Source organism: Platalea leucorodia (assembly GCF_965183815.1).
Source record: "Platalea leucorodia genome assembly, chromosome: 1".
Taxonomy (NCBI): Eukaryota; Metazoa; Chordata; class Aves; order Pelecaniformes; family Threskiornithidae; genus Platalea; species Platalea leucorodia.
Window position 1 is genome coordinate 146,391,948 of NC_138823.1, and position 22,530 is coordinate 146,414,477.

The 22,530-nt window shown below is 39.3% G+C and overlaps 1 protein-coding gene across 1 annotated transcript in view; it reads left to right on the forward strand.

Moving 5' to 3' along the window:
- Window positions 1-6,503: 6,503 nt before the first annotated feature.
- The window catches only part of LOC309598899 (macrophage mannose receptor 1-like), a gene marked incomplete at its 3' end in the record, with an annotated part of 32,099 nt that continues 16,072 nt past the window's right edge, over window positions 6,504-22,530 (forward strand). The window contains exons 1-18 of the mRNA XM_082329926.1: window positions 6,504-6,577; window positions 8,291-8,689; window positions 9,929-10,102; window positions 11,092-11,256; window positions 11,938-12,054; window positions 12,973-13,116; window positions 14,315-14,497; window positions 14,680-14,834; window positions 15,716-15,829; window positions 16,557-16,672; window positions 17,553-17,705; window positions 18,129-18,324; window positions 18,714-18,835; window positions 19,594-19,681; window positions 20,389-20,533; window positions 20,910-20,945; window positions 21,034-21,203; window positions 22,052-22,119. Coding sequence (XP_082186052.1) covers window positions 6,517-6,577; window positions 8,291-8,689; window positions 9,929-10,102; window positions 11,092-11,256; window positions 11,938-12,054; window positions 12,973-13,116; window positions 14,315-14,497; window positions 14,680-14,834; window positions 15,716-15,829; window positions 16,557-16,672; window positions 17,553-17,705; window positions 18,129-18,324; window positions 18,714-18,835; window positions 19,594-19,681; window positions 20,389-20,533; window positions 20,910-20,945; window positions 21,034-21,203; window positions 22,052-22,119 — 2,606 coding nt within the window. The 5' untranslated portion in view covers window positions 6,504-6,516. The remainder of the gene's footprint in view (window positions 6,578-8,290; window positions 8,690-9,928; window positions 10,103-11,091; window positions 11,257-11,937; window positions 12,055-12,972; window positions 13,117-14,314; window positions 14,498-14,679; window positions 14,835-15,715; window positions 15,830-16,556; window positions 16,673-17,552; window positions 17,706-18,128; window positions 18,325-18,713; window positions 18,836-19,593; window positions 19,682-20,388; window positions 20,534-20,909; window positions 20,946-21,033; window positions 21,204-22,051; window positions 22,120-22,530) is intronic.

The following is a 22,530-nucleotide window of genomic DNA, read 5'->3' on the forward strand; positions in this document are numbered from 1 at the left end:
TGTAATAAAATGAAATGTAATGTAATATGTAATGTAAAATGTAATGTAATAAAATAAAATGTGCCTTGTTTTAATAAAATTATGCAATTAGAATTAAGCCAAAGCTATTCTTTCATGTACAAATACTGCAGTAGCCAGTTTCAGTGTGTGCGTAATGTTATGTACAGCAGTTACTTTACTTTGTAACCACTGTATAATGTGTGAGAATTCAGATCTCACGATTTGATGACCCACACGGGTGAGTGTGGGTCTTAAGAAAAGAGATAACGTTGACTAATTATTAAATGGAACAATAGAAATGGATGCAATAAGAAGTAAAATGTAGATAGATCCACTTGAGCAGTCTCCCAAGATTTGAAGTTTCTGCACCAGATTTATTTCAAACCATGCTAATGCAGAGATTCTCCAAGCTATTCAGCAAACACCTCTCTAATTCTAACAGCTTTCAAGTATTCCTAGGGACTTAACTACAGGGGTAGTTCCTAGATGACAAGTCTGTATTTAGGTGCATCCTCTTTGAACCACGTGGGGAAAAAATACTTTTATGATATAATTTCAGTTCCCACAATTTCACACAACACAGAGAACCAGGTGTGTAGTTCTTGTAGTTTATGTATTCTAGGGTTTAATCAGGTAAAATCTGGGGGCAGGCCTCTGGAAAGGGAAAGCTTAGTTGGCGTTAACTGCCAGCGTTCTGGCTGGCCACAGGTGGGTTTTGTCTGTGAGAGGTGATGAAGGTTATGGCAAAACTTCCTTCTTATCAGGATGACAGTCACTGAGGAATGAGAGGAATGGTGCCTATACGTGTTCTGCAGGTTTATAGGAGCACTGGATAGCTGTTATGGTGATCACAAGTTGATACTGCTCTCCTACATGCTTTCAATAAGTAGCATAGGTTTGTGGGGTGTATGCTGGAAGTCAAAAACAATTTAGCTTTACCAATGTATTAGTTACTACTGATTTTATTTCCTTTCTAAAATGGCTAGATCAGTTACCATTTATGGAAATCTTAGATTCCCCAAGGTGGAGTTTATATTCCTAATTTTTGTAAATCTTGTAAAATGTAAATCATGCATGATTCCTCACTCGCATACAAAGGTTTGCAAGGTTTGGTTTTGTGGTTTCAGATTTTATTCTGTGAAATAAACAGTAACTAGCTTTGATTTTTTAAATAGTTTTTCATTTTATAGTCTTGTCTACATAAGACTCTGTAACAGGATAAAGTTAAAAAGGAGATGATACAACCGTGGATACACTCCATCCAAAGTTGTGATCAAGTAATATATTGACCGTATTTTCCTGAATCTGTCCAGGGATTGTCTGCTTAAAACCAAGCCAAAAATGTCAGCTGACTTATTTAGTAAAACTCTTGAATTACATATGCATGTAGGTAAGATGGGGAAATTTGTCCTGGAACTCCTTTTCTCCTCTGGCTCTGGTCCCTTTCTCCCAGTTATCTCCTTGTCTCTGTTCCTACTGCTGTTTCCATTTTTAATGCAGGGTTGTTTGAGCATGTCTTTTCAAGGAGCAGTACTTCCAATGGTTCTTCCTGCCATCTGATGTGGCTTATGTGCCAGAAACCTCCTGCCTGAATGGTTTATGATGTTAAGGAAAGGATGATGTTGTTTCAATTATATGGAGAAGTGGTGCCAGCTAGAAAGGTATGTGAAATGGCCAGTGAAAGGTCAAGAGGCCCTGACTGAGATCCCAGCCTCACTGCCCTGGCTGTTGTGCAAACAAGAAATAGGTGCAGTTTCTACCTAGAATAGAAGTTCAGTCCTGTTCTGGGGCCCTGCACAATCTTAAGGCAGTATCTGCACACCGAGAGATTCTTCCAGATAACATTTCATCACATGTATATGCAAATGTATGATTGGAAAGAAAATAAAGATTGAGGAGATGTCTCATTTCTGGTGCTTTGCCATACTTATCAGGTACATCTCTACAGCTAAAGAGTGTCAGGGAGAGAACCCAGCTACTGGAGCCTGGATAGTCCTGGACTCATTTACCCATTTATACTGCCTGAAATCCAGCATCATCTCTGAGTTGAAGGGAATTAAAAATGCTGTGCTCGTTAATAGCTGGCAGTAGGTGTAGCTGCTGCCGTGAAATGCTGTGTCTGTTCCATTCTCCTGTCCAAATGGGTACAGAACAAAAAGAGGAGGTTCCAAATCAGAAGCTCTACTCTGAAGGTGGATCTACTTGCCTGCTCATTTCAGAGAGTGAGTGAAAAAGATTTGAAAGATTTTCAGAAGACGAGGAAATTTAAGCTGCATGGTTTCCTGTCCATCCTAGTGCAATACAATGGAATTAAAGCAAATTTCCCATTAAAAAGAGCAAACATGGAAGCAATGGCATTTACAGCACAGGAAATCATTACAGTTGCATGTGGTAAGCTGAAGATGAGTACTGATACTTTATACATGTCCTGGTTTCAGCTGGGATAGAGTTAATTTTCTTCTTAGTAGCTAGTATAGTGCTGTGTTTTGGATTTAGGATGAGAATAATGTTGATTGATAACACACTGATGTTTTGGATCTTGCTGAGTAGAGTTTACCCTAGTCAAGGACTTTTCAGCTTCCCATGCTCTGCTGGGTGCACAAGAAGCTGGGGGGAGGGGCACAGCCAGGACAGCTGACCCAGCCTGGCCAAAGGGCTGTTCCATACCATATAACACCATGCTCAGTATATAAGCTGGGGGAAGAAGAAGGAAGGGGGGGATGTTCGGAGTGATGGCATTTGTCTTCCCAAGTAACTGTTACGCATGATGGAGCCCTGCTTTCCTGGGGATGGCTGAACACCTGCCTGCCGATGGGAAGCAGTGAATGAATTCCTTGCTTTGCTTTGCTTGCGCCTGCGGCTTTTGATTTACCTGTTAAACTGTCTTTATCTCAACCCTCGAGTTTTGTCACTTCTGTGCTTCTGCACTGGTGGGGGGGAGTGAGCGAGCGGCTGTATGGTGCTTGGTTGCCAGCTGGGCTTAATCCACGACAATACACAAACTCTAATAGGAATTTTTGAACGGAATGTAGCAAAACGAACAACCTTGAACACTTTAAACAACATCTAATTAATACAAGCTTAAATGGAAGGCTTTTACCTAGGGACTTGTAATTATAAAAAATAGGATTTCTTGGCTTTCTGTTTTGGTGAGGTATTTTGGTTGTTTGGGTTTGGTTGTTGGGGTTGGTTGGTTGGTTGGTTGGTTGTCTTTTTCCCCAGCTAGTAGCTTTCAGTGATGGCAACACATTTATGAGACTGTCTGAATACAGAGTCCAGTCCCAGGTTTTTAACAAACAAACGTCATCATTCCTTTGGTCATACTTGTGACAAAACTGATCATAATATTCCTAGAAAAACTGAAAGAGTAGTTTGCAAACTGGCGTTCTCTTTCCACACCCTTATGTTATTTCCGTCTTCCCTGGACTGAGTTGTCGTGTGATGGTTTTATCAAAGGTCGTTTGGTGATCTGGCATTATGTCCTCTTTTCCTGCTGCTAAGCTGCGATGTTCCTAACAAGTGATGAACTACATAAAAAACGTTTCGAGGATTGGGTTGGGGAAATAATCCAGGTTGCTCTATTTGACTGAAAAAAAGCAATGTATCTTCTTGGAAATGATTCATTATCATATGGATGCCATGTAATTTGTTACTTAATGTATTCTGATCCATCACCAATTCTTTCAGCCATTCTCTACTACTGGCTGCTAGTCCTGTTGGGATCAGTCAGTTGCCTTAGAACTGCCCTGTTGCTCTTGTGATCTCTTATTTTGTCTCCTGAGTAGATGCCACTACTTAGGGGAGGTTTCAGGCTGTATGTTGCATAAATGTACATTCATGGAGGAATTGGGATCTTGCTTTTCTGAAATATTCTTGCTGTAAAAAAAAGGAAAATTTCTCGATAAACAAGATGAAACATAAGTGATGGGTAGAAAAGCAAAGGAAATTTTTAACTGATCACTAATAGTTCATATCCATAATCCTCTGATTCTGCCAACATTTCTTATGTTTGGTCTGGGTGGTTTAGATAAATAAAAGAAAAAAGAAGTTGATTTATGTAGCATGAAAATATAGCGTGAAAGTACCTTATGTTGCTCTTTCAGTATGTTTTGAGCCTGTCTAGAGAAATGGAAAGGTTGTTCACTCTCCGGGTTTTTTTTAGGCTAGAATGTTTCTACTGAGGTTTACAGTATGTCTTTTTTTTTTTTTTTTAAATGTATTTTCGATTGGAAACTGAAATTGTGCTATACTGGGGATTCTGGGTTGAAATCCTATATGAAGTTGGAGCAGGCTAAATGATCACAAAATTCCTTTCAGATTTTAATACCTTTTTTTTTTTTAAATGAATTATTTAAATTCTGTAGGGAAGCATCTGGTTGAACCTGGATGGACTCACCCATGCGTTGCTGTGGGCAGCTGAGGAATGACTTGATGGCAATATTTGATAGCGTGTAAAGGTTTGTCTCTTTGCACATTGCTACGTTTCTTGATACCCTTGTGCTTAATTTTCATTTCCCCTTTTCTCCAGAAGAGTTCAGACTTCAGAGAAAAGGTGGTGAATCTGCACGCTGTGAGTGTAACTTCCTGCCCGGGAGCAGAGATTGCCACAGGAACAATGCTGACTCAACACAAAACCCAGCAGCCTTTCTTCCTCGCCACTTCTAAAATTTCAGGCTGCGCCTTGCCAAGGGGAAGATGCTGGAGTGCATCTTTGCAACCTTCTGATTTTCTTTGCCACTTTGCAGGCTGTGATGGGGTCTGCTCAGACAAACATACAAACACAGAGGTGAAGCTGACCTTGCTATGCTTTACTCTTTTTCAGCCTCTCTCAGCAGATCATTGATAACAGTCCTTCACCAAACACCAATCTTTCTTCAGATCAGAACTAGTTTTTTTTTCTCGGTTGTAATCGTACTCGTTGCCTCCCAGTAGCTTTGGACATGCTGAGATATTGTGTACAGCAGAACCACAAGGCATTACGTTTCTCCTACCTAAATAATAAATATTTTTTCCCTCCGCACATCTGGAGGTCCTGAACAAGTAAGCAAGGAAAGTTGGAAAGTAGAGGTTGCAGAGTCGAGCATTCCCGTGTTGGGGAGTACCAGAATGCTTTACTCCAGGCTCAGTGCAGCTATCTGCATATGCATCACAATTCACTGAGTAATTGACCACCTGCTGCTTTGTTGGGGCAGCCCTCTCTTTTTCCCCACTTCCCTCAGGTCTCAGTGTCCTTCTCAGGCTCCTGTGCTTTCCATGTTTTTGGTCTAGCTGTACCTGCTGGCCTTCAGGTCCCACTATTTTCTTTCACTGTTGTAATTCTTTTTCTGCTCTAATTCCTTGTGTACCTTCTTAGACCCAATGAGTCCTCCATCTGCATCTGAGTCAGAACAATAGAAGCAGGATCCCACATCTTCATGGAGGTGTCTAGGGTTCTCACTGCCTACGACAGCAGCAATTTTCAGGGAAAGACTTGATGCAAATACAATGTTGGGGAAGTTATCCCAAACCAGCCTCTCCTGAAGATATGGGACCTGGGATTTTTCAAAGGCCATATGCAGAAAGGGATGTAAACCTTCCCTGGGAGTGTGTTTTCTCTTCCCTACCCCTATGTGTTTCTCATTCTTTTACTTACCATAAAGGAGAGAGGTTTTTCAAAGTAAAAATCAAAATTTTGTCAGAATGCCTGAAGGGTGTGCACTTTAGGCGGTGCAAACTTTCACAGACTAGTGGGATGAAAAATGTGGCAGTATTCCTTATCAGTTTAGTTTTCACCTCTAGCAAGAATTGAAAATCCATCATTTTCCAGTTACAGGTTTTCTTCTTCCTAGAATTGTGTGGTTTCTTTTCAGAATTTCTTCAATTGTTGCTGTCAGTTTGGGTATATTGCTCCTGCATATAGTCAGGAACGGAGCAAAAGAAGGGGCAGGTGCCTCCTGAAGAGCACAGGTCCTATTTTCTACAGCTTTTTTCTGTAGAACTACAGACATGGGGAAATTCTGGTTCTCTCTGATTCCAAGGTCATAGTTACTTGATTTGCATGGTGTCCTAACCCATTTTTCACAGTACTGTATTGCACACTGGCGTTTTTCATCATTTATTGATACAGACAAATTTTCCTCTTCTTTTTTACCTTTCTCCTTTATTCCGGTAAAGAGACATTCATGTCACCTTCTTCATAAAAATAATGGACCTGAATTGTAAGGTATGTCTCCAAAAATCCTCACTAAAATGTTACCTCTTAGATCTCATATTTCCATGGAAGAGAAAACTTTTATACAGTAGAGAAACTAGCTTAGAAAGCAAAGTTTATTCATTAATGTATTATTTCAAAATTACTCATGTGACATGATACAGTTCCTTATTTGCAGCTCAGAACTTCCCCGTATCTGCCAGGTCTTAAAAACCGAGAAGGATTTGTTAATCTGGTTCAGTGCAGAAGGGTTTTCTTGCAAGGCACAGAGTTGATCTTCAGCATCCATTCGAAGTGAAGGGGAGAAGGGAGTGAAACGTTTGGCCATGGCTGTGTACCTGCTCCTGATTTTTCTCTTTTCTTTTACTACACCTTTTCAAATGTCTGGTAAGTCTTTGCTGAGCATGGAGGTTTGCAAGTTCTTTCTCATGGTTTCTTGATGCCCTCCTTGGTGGACAGTGAATTTAGATCCAGTCACAGCATGTAATTTGAAACAGTTTTATTCAACTCTTAAATTTGGTGGCATCTGTATAGGCATTCTGTTTCCTTAACCCAGTTTTCAAGGTGGTCTATGAATGAAAGAAATATGCCAATGGATGTGGGCATAACCTAGACAGTGCGCATTCTTGAAAATCAGCCAGTTGAATGCAGACAAAAGCTGACCTGAAATTACTCCACTGGAGGGTAGAACGGCTCAGATGTACAGGGCAGTGTCCTCTCAGCATGCACAGAATCACCGGTTGATGTGTGCTTTGAGTTTCTTAGACAGGTCATATAGACTATGGCATACTGATTGTTGCATACTGGAATCCTGTTTCCAAGCTGGCAGCTTTAGGAAGGACTTTAAAAGCTTCTGTCTGTGAGATTTCAGACACTCCTACTGCTGAGAAGAAAACAAATGATGCTGTCTGCGGCTCTTTCCTGCACAAAGCTCCCAGCTAGAGAACTGTGGGAGTCCAGTGCTGTTGCTTGAATGGCAGCAGGGACTAGCCAATGCTGATCTGATCCACTACAGGAGAATTTCTTCTGTGCATGTTTTTGAGTGAGACCAATCTGGCTCTAACTCATCCTCTGCTAACCTTCTCAAGAACCACTGCAGCAGGAGGGCTGTGCCAGGGGAAATGCCATCTGGCTTGTTCAGGTCTGCAGCCTTTCAGAGAAACATGACGGAGGCTGTTTGACCACTCCGTGGCAGCTCTGGGATGTGGGGGGGTTATGAAGCCCCATTTAACTATTCCACCCCTGGCAAGAAACCCTGGGTGGCAATAAAACTCAATGGCACAGCAGAGCGAGTTGGCTGATGTTGCTGTCACTTAGAAGGGAGCTAAGGGATGCAAGGCGAGCTGCAAAAATGGTCAAGGTTTGGAGCAGGCTGAAGTTGTGCCACTTTTTTGAAGCTGGTCTTAAGAAACAAAATCCTGTTGTGCAGTGTCTCACATTTCTATTTGCAAGTGTAGCTATTAATGGCACTTAGGATACTTACTTAGCTTAACTGTGTTCAGAACTGAAGTGATGATGCTGCAAGTTGTGGCTTCCCTCCTGAGAAACTCACAAGTTGAACTCTCTGAAGAAATGACTTTTTGCACAGTTGCCCAAAATTTCCAAAATAATTAACCAAAAATGAAAAATACTCCACTTGCTTGATGAGCTGAAAACCACAATGTCATTCTGGGCCAAATATAAAAATGGTTGAATTTTGAGTATGTAAACCATTTCTGATAGCTCTAAAGCAAAAAGTCCTTTTACTTGCAAAATTAAAGCCTGTTTAATATGCTGTGTGGTGGTGACACTTTGAAGAACTCATGAAATTTAATAAAGGTCATTTTTGAATGGTATTTCGAGAACAGTGTGCTTTAAGGAGGGATGTGAAGAAGAGCAATTTCTCTTGAAAGAGCTATATTTTCAGCTTCTGTGTTGCTTGCATCTTAAGAACATTTTGATGAATATCCTTCATACTGATGATTAATCTCCCTTGATTTCTTTCTCTATGGACTCTATATATTCAATTTTTTGTTGTAGCAGACTGTCAAATAGCAAGTAACTGACTTATCTCCTATGAAATATCTCCTCAGATGTTTGCATTCTCATTTTGTTTTACAGATAGCGGAATATTTTCAATCTATAATGAAGATAGCAAGCTCTGTGCCCAAGCTCAAAACTCCAGCTCGGTCATAACTACCACTTGTGATGAGCACAATGAGTTTCAAAAGTTCAGGTGGGTCTCTGCCACGCAGCTGCTGAGCATGGCACTCAAGCTGTGCCTGGGAGTGCTCAGCAAGGACGATGAGGCTGCCATCACGTTGGAATCCTGTAACAGGACAAATGAGCTCCAGTGGTGGGAATGTAGAAATGAGATGCTTGCAACCCATGGCAAGGATTTATTTTTCAACTATGGCAAAGGGAAGGGGAAGAAAATCAGGTTGTCCAAAGGATCAGGCAAAGGGAGCAAGTGGACAATCTATGGAACTGCAGATAGCATGTGCTCCCAGCGCTATGAGGGTGAGTACCAAAAATTAATCTCTATTTCTAGGTAACTTGTCTGCCCCTATTTACAAAGCATTTCACTGCCTGCTTGTCATGCAGCAACCCTTTTCTTACAGTGACGTCAGTAGCAGAGCTGACTACAAGTAGGGGTTAGAAATGCAAGGCACATATGACTGTATATATTTCTGAATAACTCGGAAAGTGCAGTTCTGTCAAATGATAGAATAAAATGACAAAGGCCTATGACGTAATCATAAGGGAGAATGAGAATTCTGTTTGTACAGCAACAACAACAGGAAATCTATGACTGCTTCAAAATACGTCTGATCATTTTGTAGAAGCAGTGGTGATTGTGCTATATTTAAATATTTATTGTTGCTATCACTTGGTTTGACCATGTACTGTCTCTAAGAAGTTAATTTCTAGTTAACATAGATGTGATCCACTTTTAACAGTGTTCACCTGGTGTTTCCCAGGCCCAGCAAGAAGAAAAAAGTAGGAAAAAGCAAAAGAAAAAACAGTGCTTTAATGGTTTAGGATGCAATAAGGTCTAACACCCTGACAAAGGAACACTGGAGAGTCAGATCTCCTTTTCCTGCATTATTAACCCTCTTGGGCTATGTAGAGTGAGCATCCAGGCTTGTGTTCAACCTCCTTTCTACTGTGACACTGGTAGGGTGGGAAGTTAAATAATAAGGGATGAAATTTTTGCCACGGCCTACAACTGTTCCAGCTGGAATGAAGTTTGTCATAATTTTGTTCAGATAGCAGCAAATTAGACTGCATAGAAATGAGAGGGTCACTTCCAAGCAGAGTCACTTGGAAATTTAAGATAAAACTTCCTCTTAAGAAGACTAATAAAATATTCTGATGTCTCCTTTCCAAGTCTCTTTAACCATACAAGGAAAGAAAAGATCCTGAACATCATCCAAGGACAGAAGTATGTATGCAATGGGAGAAGCTGAGTCATGAGCACTTCTGACACAGTAGTCCAGATAGCAATCAAAAGAAAAAATTAGACAGAAATTAGTCTGAGGGCCAAATAAGGGTTGTTTGAGAGTCTTAATTCTGAATATCTTGCCATAGTCATATCTAATTGGCACAACAGCTTTGGAAGGCTTTGTAGTAATGAAGTATTGATGTGTTGAGCTCTTGCACAACACAACTATGTCCATGGAGACCTGCTTATGAGCAGACACTGTGGTGATCATTTGATACCAACTGTCTACTATTGCCCTATGTTTCTCTCCATAGATATCTATACACTGGGAGGAAATGCCTTTGGTGCACCGTGCGTGTTCCCTTTTAAGGTCAATGGTAAATGGTATGCTGAGTGCATCCCTCGGAGTGATGATGCAGGCTCTCTCTGGTGTGCAACTTCTTCAGATTTTGATAAAGACCAATTTTTCGGAAATTGTCCACAAAAAGGTAATTTATTTATAAAGATTTCAGGAAAGGCATTAAGCAAAAGTTTCATCCACTCTCATGGTCATAATCTCCTTGGGATGTGGAAGTAACATCGGACAGTGAGCTGGATTCTGGCTAGCCTAGTTCACTGGTGAGCTATGCAGTGATAAAATGAGGCATCTACTCTCCACTCTCACTCTTTCTCCAGCAGAGATGAGTAGTCCAACACTGTTACTGACAGTGGTAGATGTAATTGTATTATTGTAGTAGGGGGAGGGTGGTGACTGGGACTGATGGAAAAAGGAAGAGAAAACCCCTAGGACTAGGTGAGAAGAAAGTCAGGGCAAATGAAAGGTAGAAAGTGCAATGGATGAGGAAGGTGAGATACAGGGAAGCGGGAGACAGTGGCGTATCATAGGTTGGAGCAGAGAACAGGAGGGCTGGAGCAAATGGAAGGGTGCAGGACGTGGGCAGTGACCTTCACCTGCCTTTGGAGCTCCAGTGGTCCTGACACCCAAAAATCACCCAACACAGCTTTCCAGTTACCCCAGCACAAATATTGTACCCCTTCACCTCCACTTCCCATCTGCTTGGAAATGATCATTTCTGTCATGTTGAGAGGTCTGGGAGAGTGTAAGAGGAGTCCCAAGGTAAGAAATGGATGTGGAGACCAAGATTTTCTGTATAGGGAAGAGAGAAATGTGTGTGTAAAAGTAGAATATATCAGTGAGTGGGTTAATGTGGACTGAATTGTGAGAGAAGTGTATGAGTTATATAAATAAAAAAGGAAAAGGGTGAATGTAGAAAAATTAGGTTTGTAAGGAGAAATAAGTCCTTATGTTATTAATGTATTATTAATATTGAATGGACAAAGTATATATGTGGGGCAAATTATGTGTAAAAATTTAGCAAATCATACAGTTACATAGTTTTAGTCTGCAATGAAGATTTTATTTTCTGTGTTAGCAAGTATGATTATCTTGTCAAGTTGCTGTTATCATGTTTTATAGACACCATCCACAATGACCTTTGGAAAACAAATCCTGTGACAGAAACCCACTATCAGATAAACTCAGAGTCGCTTTTGACATGGCACCAAGCAAGAAAAAGCTGCCAGCAGCAGAATGCGGAATTATTAAGTATCACAGATCTTCGTGAAGAAATGTATTTATTAGGTAAAGTAAAAAAAAAAACAACAAACAGATCAATGCATATGGTTAAAATGTAGGTCAGCTCCAAGAGCTTTAACATGATACTTATATTTACCTTGTGAAAATAGGTCCTAGTGACATTCTTAAAAAAGTTTGTCACTTTCTCACAAAAAAATGTATTAGAATAGTGGAAAAAATCTAACCTATATTAAAAAAAAAAATCTACTATGACACTTTTTCTTTTTCCATGCTTTAAAATTTTATTTCAAGTTTTATTGAATAACTCACAAAATCATTTAATACTAATTAATTATTATTAATATTAATTAATATTATTAATTATTATATAATATAATGTATTATTATATATAATATATATTAGTATTATATATAATATAATATATTAGTATTATATATTAGTATAATTATATAATATATCCGTATAATACTAATATAATATATTAGTATTATATATAATACTAATAATAATTATTATTAATAATTAATTTAATACTAATTAATTAATAAGGCACTGGACACTTTTAAGACTCAGCTGGACAGGGTGCTGGGCCATCTCATCTAGACTGTGCTCTTGCCTAGAAAGGTTGGACCAGATGATCCTTGAGGTCCCTTCCAACCTGGTATTCTGTGATTCTATGATTCTATGATTAGTAACTTGACTGTTTGTTTCTTTTGGCCATTTAGGGCTCACTAGTGACCTGGGTCTCAACGAGAAGCTCTGGACTGGTCTTTTTAGTGCATTTGACAGTGGCTGGCAGTGGACTGGGGGCAGTCCTTTCAGATACTTAAACTGGGCTCCAGGTAAGCACACTTTTCTGAAACGATGATCAGCGTCTGGGCCAAAATTCTCTTCTCTTCCCCAAATTCCTGTTACCTAATTCCTTTGGTTTCATAGAATTTTCACAGATTACAGAGGATTATGGGAAAGGTAGGATATTACAGTAATAGGGATCACACCAGAGATGGATCGCCATTAATTCTGAATTTCCCAGAAAAAGTAGATAGCTCATCTTTAAGAAAACAGTTAAAAACAAATATCTACAGCTCACTCTACATTTTTTTCATTCCACAATTTTCTCATCAGGCATATTATTCAAACCAAACAAAAACTCATGAAAAATCATATAAAGAGAATGTAAAGAAAAGAGGGGAAAAAAATGAAGAGAAACATTGCTTAAAAAACATTTTCAATTGTTCTTCTCAGTTATTGCTTATGACATTTATCTGATGTACATTATCTTAGTAAGTTTCCACTCTTTTCTTAGGATCTAAGTCACCATCTTGCACGTTGCCATATTACACATTTTCATAATAGCTGTTGTGACTACAGGGAAATCCAAAGGGCGAAGACTCCAGTGGCATTAAAGATGCATTTCATGTCCAGTGTTTAACAGTAAAGGATGTTGAGTTGTTTGCAATACTACCACCCCATAAGAAATTTATATAAAAGCTTTATTTGTATAAATTTTTTTTCTGTATGCTACAGTACTGCAAACACACTGAATTTCTGCTTAAACAGTGCATGGCAGAAGAGCAAGTCTCATGTCTGAAATGTTGGCCCTGTTGGCTATGCCAGTGGTGCTCCCTCATCTCCTCTCTTGGGAATTATCACTCTAAAGAATAATACACCAGTAGCTTTGCAGCTGCAAAAGACTGATAAGGTGAAAATTTTCAGTGTTAACAGAGGGATTCTCTGTATGTTGTGCCTCTTTCCTAAAGGAAATCCCTCTGCGGAATCTGCAAAAATATGTGGGACCTTCCAAGGTAGGAACGGCAAATGGGAAAACCAGGTGTGTGATCAGAAACTGGGATATATCTGCCAAAAGAGAAACTCCTCCTCAGATTCCCTCATTATTGCCTCAGGTAAGTTGGTCAAAAAATAAGGCTATTTTTGCAGTGATTGAGAAATACTGGAAGGATGCCATATATGAAATGACAGCGTATTGTCAAAACAAAAGGGCTACACTTGTTGACCTGGGTCGAACACTAAGAAGACTTTAATTTTCTGGCTCATTTTAAAGATGATGTCTAGATGTTGTTCATCATTTTGAAAAGATCCCAGGGTACTAAAGAAGGCAGGATTATGTGTTTAGTCATGTTATCCAGACCATAAAATACTGATGAATATCCTGTGCTTTGAAAAATATACTAAAGATGTATTCTGCAAAAAGATGTGAGCCAGAGTTCATGTTCCCCCTGCTCTCTCTGGCCCCTTTTGCTCTATTCTGAAAAGAAAAATTCAGAATATGGGGCTGGCACCTTTTCCCAATTGAGTTCCCTTTCCACCTGAGGCAAACTAGGTCTTATCTATGTGAAGAAAATGGTGTGCTGTTACTTCACTTGGGAATTCCCAGCATGCTACTAACTCTACAGTAACTCCCTCAACTAGGTATATACTAGTATATAAGATTATTCTCTGGCAGGGGGGATGAATGGCACATCATAGCTGGCATCCTGTACATTCTGGCTACATCCAGACAGCCTACTGGGAATGTTTTCTGACCCATGCTAACCTCCCAGCCGTGCCTGGATGTTGCCTAGGGGAATGCAAGTTTGCACAGGTCAAAACCATGTTCAGGGAGCATTGAACAATGTGGTTGGTCACACGCCAATGTTGGGCGTGCATCCTGCCCTCTTCAGTTTACTCTATTGGAGCAGACCATGTGAACCTACAAAGCAGTGGAAGATGGTTGGCCATACGAAATTCATGCCAAGAAATAGCTGCTGAACAAAGCGTGCAGCATTTCTGTGCAGCTGGGATTTCTGACATGTGTGGTATAACATAAATGTGTCTGGGCTCTCTGATACATGATTTGGGCTGTGCAGGAGCTCCAACTACTTAGTATTTATTTAATTCTGTAAAAGAGTTTTTTGGTAGCTCCCAGCATAACTGGGATGGAAAAATCTGTTTTGTATTCTTTGTGATCCTCAGACTTTTGCTTCTCTCCTCTGCCAGTATGTACTCCAATATTTCAAATTCATGTATAGGTAATTTTCTTCTTGAGTAAAAGAAATCACTAAACAGGACTGCTCATTAATTGTTTGAAATATTTTCTTTTAGGTGACTTAAAGACTTTTAAGTGCCCCAGGGAATGGGTGGCCTATGCAGGTCACTGCTATAGAATTTACAGAACACCCAAAATATGGAAAGAAGCCCAGTCTTCCTGTAGAAAAGAAGATGGAGAACTGGCGAGTATTCATAATATTGAGGAGTACAGTTTTACAGTGTCTCAGCTTGGGTACAGTGAGTATTCCTGCAGGTCACTTTTTTATCTGGAATTATACTGTTGCTATTATTCATTTAATCTTCATAACCATGATCTTAAATGTTTTTTAAAAAGCCCTTCTTCAGTCAAAAGTGGGTGTGAGATGTGATTGTTCCATTTTAAGACATACCCATACCTACAATTACCTTTCTGTTCCCAGAGCCAGATGACGAGCTGTGGATTGGTCTAAATGACTTCAGGGTTCAAATGTATTTCGAATGGAGTGATGGCACACCTGTGACTTATACCAAGTGGCATCATGGAGAGCCAACCCACACACGGAATACGGCAGACTGCATTGTTATGAAGGGAGAGGTAAAAATCACTCTCCCACTTTCATACTTTCTTATGTCCCTTGTGCCCCCAAAAAGGAAAACATCTGTGACTAAAAAAAAAGAAAAAAAGAAAAAAAGGGACAGGGGTTTTAAAGGTTTTTATGAACTTGGTTTAATTCAGAATATCTTAGTGTGGAGGGAGACTGGAGACCAGATCTAGGAAGGTGTATGGTGGAGCACCAGAAGCAGTGCACTGCACTGAGACTTGGTCTGCTCTGTAACAGTTACAGCAAATCTCCTGTCTGAAACTGGTCGAAGTATCACATCATCCACCTTCAACATGACTGATCATAGCTGCATAGTATGATTCTTAGAGCAGGGACTTTCTTATGTTTCCCCCAAAACACTTAAAATATACATTTATTAGAGCTACTTTGGAGGCTCATATTACTGGAGGCACAAAAAATTAGGCACAAAAAGTTTTATCTTGTTTTATACTCAGCATAAAATGACATATCATAATACTACGGAAAAAGACTTAAACAATACATTTTTCATATTTTATGTTTAGTTTATCCAGCATTTCCTTGCTATTGTCATCTGGTTATATGAACATAATAAATACTGTGCTGGTGAGAATAAAGTGGAACAGCGTGTTTCCTTCCTGCTCTCATCAGCCACTGAACCTTTAATACATGCAACCATCATTCTCTCGCCTCTGAGGAAATGTGGCCCTCACTGTCTTTATTGTGTTCCCTATTTGGGAGTTTTGGAGAAAGCATCAGGGCAAGGAAGAGAGCTGAAACAGCCTCAGCCATATGAAGGGAGAAGGGTTCTCTCTGAGGATGATGAATACTACTGTTGGATCAGGGTTTTCTCTAGATTTCACTTCTCTTTGTCATTTCTTCTTACCATGCTCAGGATGGATCCTGGGCTGACAGTGCTTGTGAAACTAAACTTGGTTACATCTGTAAAAGGAAGCCTTTGGCAGAAGAAGCAGGGGAAGCCGAGGTTACTTACCCAGGCTGCCAGAAGGTAAGTGTAAAACAAAAGCAGCAAAAGGTCATTGCATCTTACTTTCATTCCCATGATGGTGAGCACCACAGAAGTCAATTACTTCTACTGTTCTTGGTGGAGCCCTAGAAAACTGTTAATTCATATGTATGGATACTTGTCAGACTAATGGGGAAATTTTTTATTTATTTAACCAAAATGTAGGGCGACTTATTTTTTCCCTCCCTTACATGTGCACTTCAGCCATCTCTCTCCTAGTGCAGAACTGGTCACTTCACCCATAAAAGCCACTCTCTGCAGAGCATGTCAGTATTTTCACATGCTGTAACTCGCTGGTCTTGGGTTGCACGCAGTCTTCTCAGTTCAATCCATCTGCAATAGGAGGCAGGAATATTTGAGCTGACTGTTTTGCTGATTGTTTGTAGCCTCTTGCAACAGCTACACTTACACAATGAGAAGGCAGAGCAGGCTTTACACAAGGAGCTGCGAAGCGGCTGTGAACGTGCTTGCCATCTCCAAGTCATAACCACGGCTCACTGCTCCCAAAGACCCCTTGTGTGTCCTTTGTCAAGGGGCAAGACCCAGAGTTGTGGTTACAAAAGCTGTGTTTGATTATCCTCTTTGTTTCTTCTCATGGCTTCTGAAATTAATTTTGACTTGGGGTGTGGTATTAACGTGGCTTTTGGAAGTGTACTGTGCTGCGCAATCTGACAGCCCCTCTGTGCATCTCTGCTCTTGACACTGCCAGGGCTGGATGAAGCACGGCTTTTACTGCTACTCTGTGGGGCAGTTACCAGCAACATTTTCAGAAGCAAAACGAATCTGTGAAGAAAACAAAAGTTACCTGGCTAGTGTGAGAGACAGGTATGGAAACATAATTCTTGTCCTTTCATACGTGCAACCAGGATGGAAGGGCCAAACAGAAATCTCTTCCTACTTTGCAGTTTTTCAGTGTCTCATGTGACACCCCTCCTTTGCTGGAAAATTTATGGTAGAGCTGAAGAAGTATTACAAAATACATAGAATCATAGAATCATTTAGTTTGGAAAAGACCTTTATGATCATCAAGTCCAACTGTTAATCTAGCACTGCCAAGTCCACCACATCAGGGGTGGACACATCAAGTCCACATCAGGGGCTTGTATGTCATCAATACAAACATTTAAACCATTGCTACTACACACCTACACTATTGTTGACCCCAGGAATTAAAAAATTGAGTCAACTCCCCAACAGCTCTGAATCACCAGATTGTTTTAAAACTTATTGAACTAAAAATAAACAGACAAACATGGAACTATTTATTTCTTCTGGATTTTGCAACAGGCAGATCTGGAAACTTACCCTTTTTAGAATTAAAGTAGATTTTTTTTCCCCAGAGTAACAAGATTTAAAGATCTAGACCTTATCATAAAGCTCAGTAAAACACTGTAGCACTTATTTATACAGAATGAATAACATATATGCATTAACACAAGTATTGTTTGGCTTGTGTTTTTCATTGTGCAGTACAAAAGGAGAATAGAATCACTCTAAATTCTAAACATGATTTACATTACTAAGATACAAAATAAAAATTAATTTATATGACAATTAGAACTATAACAGTAAGATCATTACCCTTGCTTCAATCCATAGTTATCTTTTCCCACATCACCTTTACCAGATTTGCTACAATGAACTGTTTGAAGTGAACAAATTACGATAAAATGTGATACATCAGTTTGGTACTTATTCTTCACAGATATGAACAAGCTTTTTTGACTTCTGTAATTGGATTCAATCCAGCAAAGTATTTCTGGATTGGTCTCTCAGATGTGGAGGAGCAGGGGACGTTCAGATGGGCTGGCGGGGATGCAGTCACCTTCACTCACTGGAATGCAGGAATGCCCGGTATGTGCCACAGGGGCCAGTGAGTTTCTGCTCTGGGGACCCAAGAAGTGAGGGTTTGGAAGCTAAATAGTGGTTTTGAAACTGCTGGTATAAAATGGCAAAAACATCATTGCAACTTTCCGTTTGCGCAAGGGATTAAATCAGACATCATGGTAGCTCCTTCCAGTAGACCACCTGGGACTGCATGTGTCTGTTGGTATCATCCACTCTTTGTTGTTTGATGGTTTCGATAGGTGATTCATAGTGTAATGTAAAAAGAATTTGATAAAATTTATTTATGATTTAATTGCAATGCACGTGAGCTACTGTAAGCTATTGGCATTCAAACACAGTGGGGACAGGTTACATATAATTAAGTAGCATATGCTTTGAGAAGATGCAGCTATTTATCAATAAGGTTTAAAAATTTTATGTTTCATGAAGGAAGGGAGTCAGGCTGCGTGGCCATGATAACAGGAACTTCAGCTGGATTATGGGATATTTTGAACTGTGAAGAAACAAACATGTTTCTCTGCAAGCAGCTGGTGGAGGGAGTGACCCCCCCTCCTCCTCCAACGACAACCCCTCTCCCATCGTGCCCAGAGGGATGGCAGTCCATTCCTCAGAGCAGCTCCTGCTTCAAAGTACGTGTTTAACTTCTGAATGCAAACGCTTGTCATTTCAAATGGGAATATGTTTTGTGTATGCATGGAATGTGGATTTCACCCAACCTGCCTGCTAGGTAGTCTGCAGTAACGTCTCCAGCCATCCCCAGGTGGTGTGTTGGGGAAGTGCTGGAAAGCGCTGTATGTAGGTTGAACTGAAGTTTGGAGTCACAGAGGCTCTGAGACGTTAGCAAAAGCAAAGTTGCAATAATCAAGTTTGATAGATGACCACAGACTTATGGTTGCACTATTAAATAGTAAGTGATAAAACTAGAGACCACGAGACCAGGAGAAAGATAGAAGCTTAGAATGCTGTTTCTAAATTTCTGTAATACCCAACACAGTATTTGATTGTCCACTTTTTATAGATTTTTCAGGGAGGAAGGGAGAAAATGCAAACATGGTTTGGTGCAAGAGATTTTTGCAGAGCCATTGGAGGAGATCTGGCGTGTATCCACAGTGAAGAAGAACAAAACTTAATAGCTGGCTTGTAAGTATCTGCACAGTCCATCGTTTGTAAAAAAAAAAAGCATTTAAAAAATGGTCTTTCTGAAAGACATAAAGGATTTCTGGTGATCAGTTGCCACTTTGCAAAGACGGTGTATATCCTTGCAAAGTGGCAGAAGGAAATGGGTAGAAATAGGTGAGCAAAAGAGTTTCTTGACAGGCCTCTGGGCAGGTGGTGCTATGCATTGACGTAGCCTGAACATACACAAAAATGAAAAAAGGATCATCAAAATTGGTTTCAACTGAGTTTAGTTCAAAGGGATAAACCTTTTTAGCTCATTTGTAGTTAGTTGATCAGTAGATGAAATACTCTTGATTAAAGGAATAGTTTGTGCTGCTTTCTTTCCTTAGTTAAGCAGAAAAATTGGGAGGCTGAGGAAAGCCTGACCTATTGATGTGCTTATATAAATGTTTAAAGCAACATAGCCTGTGAGTACAGACAAGTCTGAATTTGGATGCCTAAGCTACTTGGTCAAACCAAGACCTTAAAATATATTTTCATTTAACTCAGTATTTGAGTCTCATGACATCTGTGATCCTTCCCGTGAAGCTCTGTGTTTCACTGCTTCCTGCCACATGCAGTGCCAGGATGTTTTTCCCCACATGCTAATTGAATGATTACTTTATATGACTGTCTCAAATGATACTTCAAGCATCAAAACACTGACAATAATGTAGTTATGTATATTCTCCTTCTCTATTTTACACCGTGTCTGGTTGTCTATATTTGTAATCACTCAGAAAGAGAGATTATCTTCACTTATCTTACTGGATGGGTTTAAGTGCCTTGGACTCCGACAGTGGATTTATATGGAGTGATGGCTCACCAGTGAGTAAATAATTTATTGTTCCAGCTTTTTGTCTAATTTTCCATGTACCTCTTGGCAGACAGCTCTCACAACTCCTCCTATACAAGCCGCAAGTGACCTTAAGTCTTTATTACCCAATTCCACTCTAGGAATTAGTTTTTATCTTTTGATAGTTCATAGTTATAGATAACAATATGATATTTAGAGTAAAGAAATAACACCAAAGGTAGTGGAATATCTCTCTTGATTTAAGCAAATCTGGTTGTACTAATCTCTATATTCCCATTTGTCATTTACTGTTAGAAATAATTTTGTATGTCTGCACAAGCTAGGCTTTGTTGCCCTCACCATCTTAAGTAGATCAAGGTCTGCAAGGCCCAAGTCCATATGGCAAAACTGATGGATTGTCTGAAACATCAGAGCAGTATCGCCAACCCAGGGGTCAGAGGAAGGTACTTAGATACTTTTTTTCTAGAGCTTGACAGGACAACTTAATCTCTCCTGATAACAAAGAGGGCAACAACTTCTTGGCTTACTAACATGACTTACAAATACACAGACAAACCGTTATGCTATGCAAGGGTCATGTCCTCCTTACAAGGTCTGGTACCAAAGCACAAGAGAGACCATGAAATCAAATGAAGTACATTCTTCTTTAACAGGATGATATAAGACAATTTTTTCACTTCAAAAGGAAAATAGTAACAAAGCTGTGTTTCTACTATAGGTAAATTTTGAAAAATGGGCGCATGGAGAACCGAATAATTATGATGGAAATGAAAAATGTGGCGTGTTTAATGGCTACAATAATATGAACTGGAATGATTTATTTTGTGAACATATGCTGGACTATGTTTGCCAAATAAAAAAAGGTGGGATGACTTTCTTCCTTGATCAACTTTTAGAGACAGATAAGAACATCCTTTCCAGGTCCGATCATACTATCTGCATGTATTAGACCCAGCTGCACAATGAAAAACTTAATAGCTTTTAAGTGAAATCCAGCAGCATAAAGTTACACATAGTTTCTGTAAACTTAACTTGTGATTAGCTCTAACATGGTATTTTGTTGAGTGTAACACCATTTTTCAGATATTCTGAGAAATTCTGTGACAAAAATAAGCATACTGAGTAACCCTTAAGACTCATTTTATCCCTTACAATTAAAATGCTAACAACTGTATAAATATATTTAATTGAGGGGTGTCTGAGAAACATAATATACTCAGATATTGATTTACATTGCAGGAGCACCACTGAAACCAGAGCCTACTTCCACATTCAGTAAGTCTTGTACTTCCAATAACAGAAATAAATTAACATATAATGATGGTAATTTCTATTACAGACTGCTTAATATTTTACCTTGCAGATTATGAATATATTGTTAGTGAAGATGACTGGATAATACATAATCACAAGGAATACTACTTCAGCAAGGAACCAATGCCTATGGAAAAAGCCAGGGACTTTTGCAAGAAGAATGGTGGTGATCTTGCTGTCATTGAGAGTGAAAGTGAAAAAAATTTTGTTTGGAAATATGTAAGAAACATGTTTTACTTCAAAAATGCACCATTTTGTCCTGCACTGAGGCATCTTTTTCAGCTGGCTTATGAAATACTAGAAAGTAGTCCCCATCATAAAAAAAAATCAGTGCCACCTTTCATGGGCTTATCTACTTTGGAGCTTTCCCTTAATCATTATTTTGATAAATTGCTACATGTAGACAAATCCTCAGCTTTCAAAAACACTCTCAGGGTGCAACTTTCAAAACCCTTGCTCTGTTTAGCTGAAAGCTACAGTTACTGGGTGTGTTTTGTTTTCTAACTTATGCTCTTCACAGAATTCAAGAAAAGCTTTTTCCCTTTTTTTGTCAAAATAGATTTCAGATTTTCAGTAAAAGGTTTAAGCCAGAATATTTTCTAATAGGAAGAGAATAACCTGATGATGATATACTATTTTGGAAATAGTTTCATACTATTAAAAACAAATATGATTCTATCCTTTCCTCCACATGACTAAGTACTAAACCCTACCATTTACTTGTAGCCTTTTGGCAAATGCTCACTATGCTTTCCTAAAACTCTTAAAAATATTGCTTTGTTTTATAGCCTGCTTAAGAAGTTGTTCTTATCTTCTTAACATAGCTTTTTGCTCCATTTCTTTTTCATCCCATTCTGCTTTCTTTTTTTTTTTTTTTAATTTAAATACTGGGAAGTGGAGAAAAATTTTGCATTTTGCAGTTCAGGAACATAATCCCAGCAACTCCCTGCACGTTGCATACTATGCAATTGTACAACTGAAACTAAAGTGGTTTTTGAGAGCTTGCTTATTTTATTTGAAAGCTGTTTTCTTACAGCTCATTAAAATTCTTATTTTTTGTATTTTAGACTTTCTATAAAGACTGGGGAAATAGCTTTTATATTGGCTTAAGTGTGAGCCTTGACAAGACATTCCGGTAAGTAAAAACAAACTAAGTTTGTCAGACTCATAATGTGAATATTTGGCATGATTGTCTGTAAGAGACTGTTGAAGTTCAATGACTGACAAAATCTGTCTACAGCCATTTCTTGACATAAAGTTTTGAAATACGATTCTGCTCCTTAGGGGAGCACTTCTCCCATAATATTTGCACTATTTGTTCCCCCTTCTTTTGGTTCTATACTCTGCTTTTGTATTGTGAGGCTGAGATGTTCACTTACAGTCAGTGCAGTGTCATCCCCTTTTCCTTGTTAGATGAAAGATAAAATTGGTTGGGGGTCTCTAGGATGCTTCAGATGGTACTTGCAGATGTTACTGAATATTCAAGTGATCAGAGCAAAAGAACCCTCAAAACCAGCAGTGAGAGGCATCATGGTGTTTTCAGAGG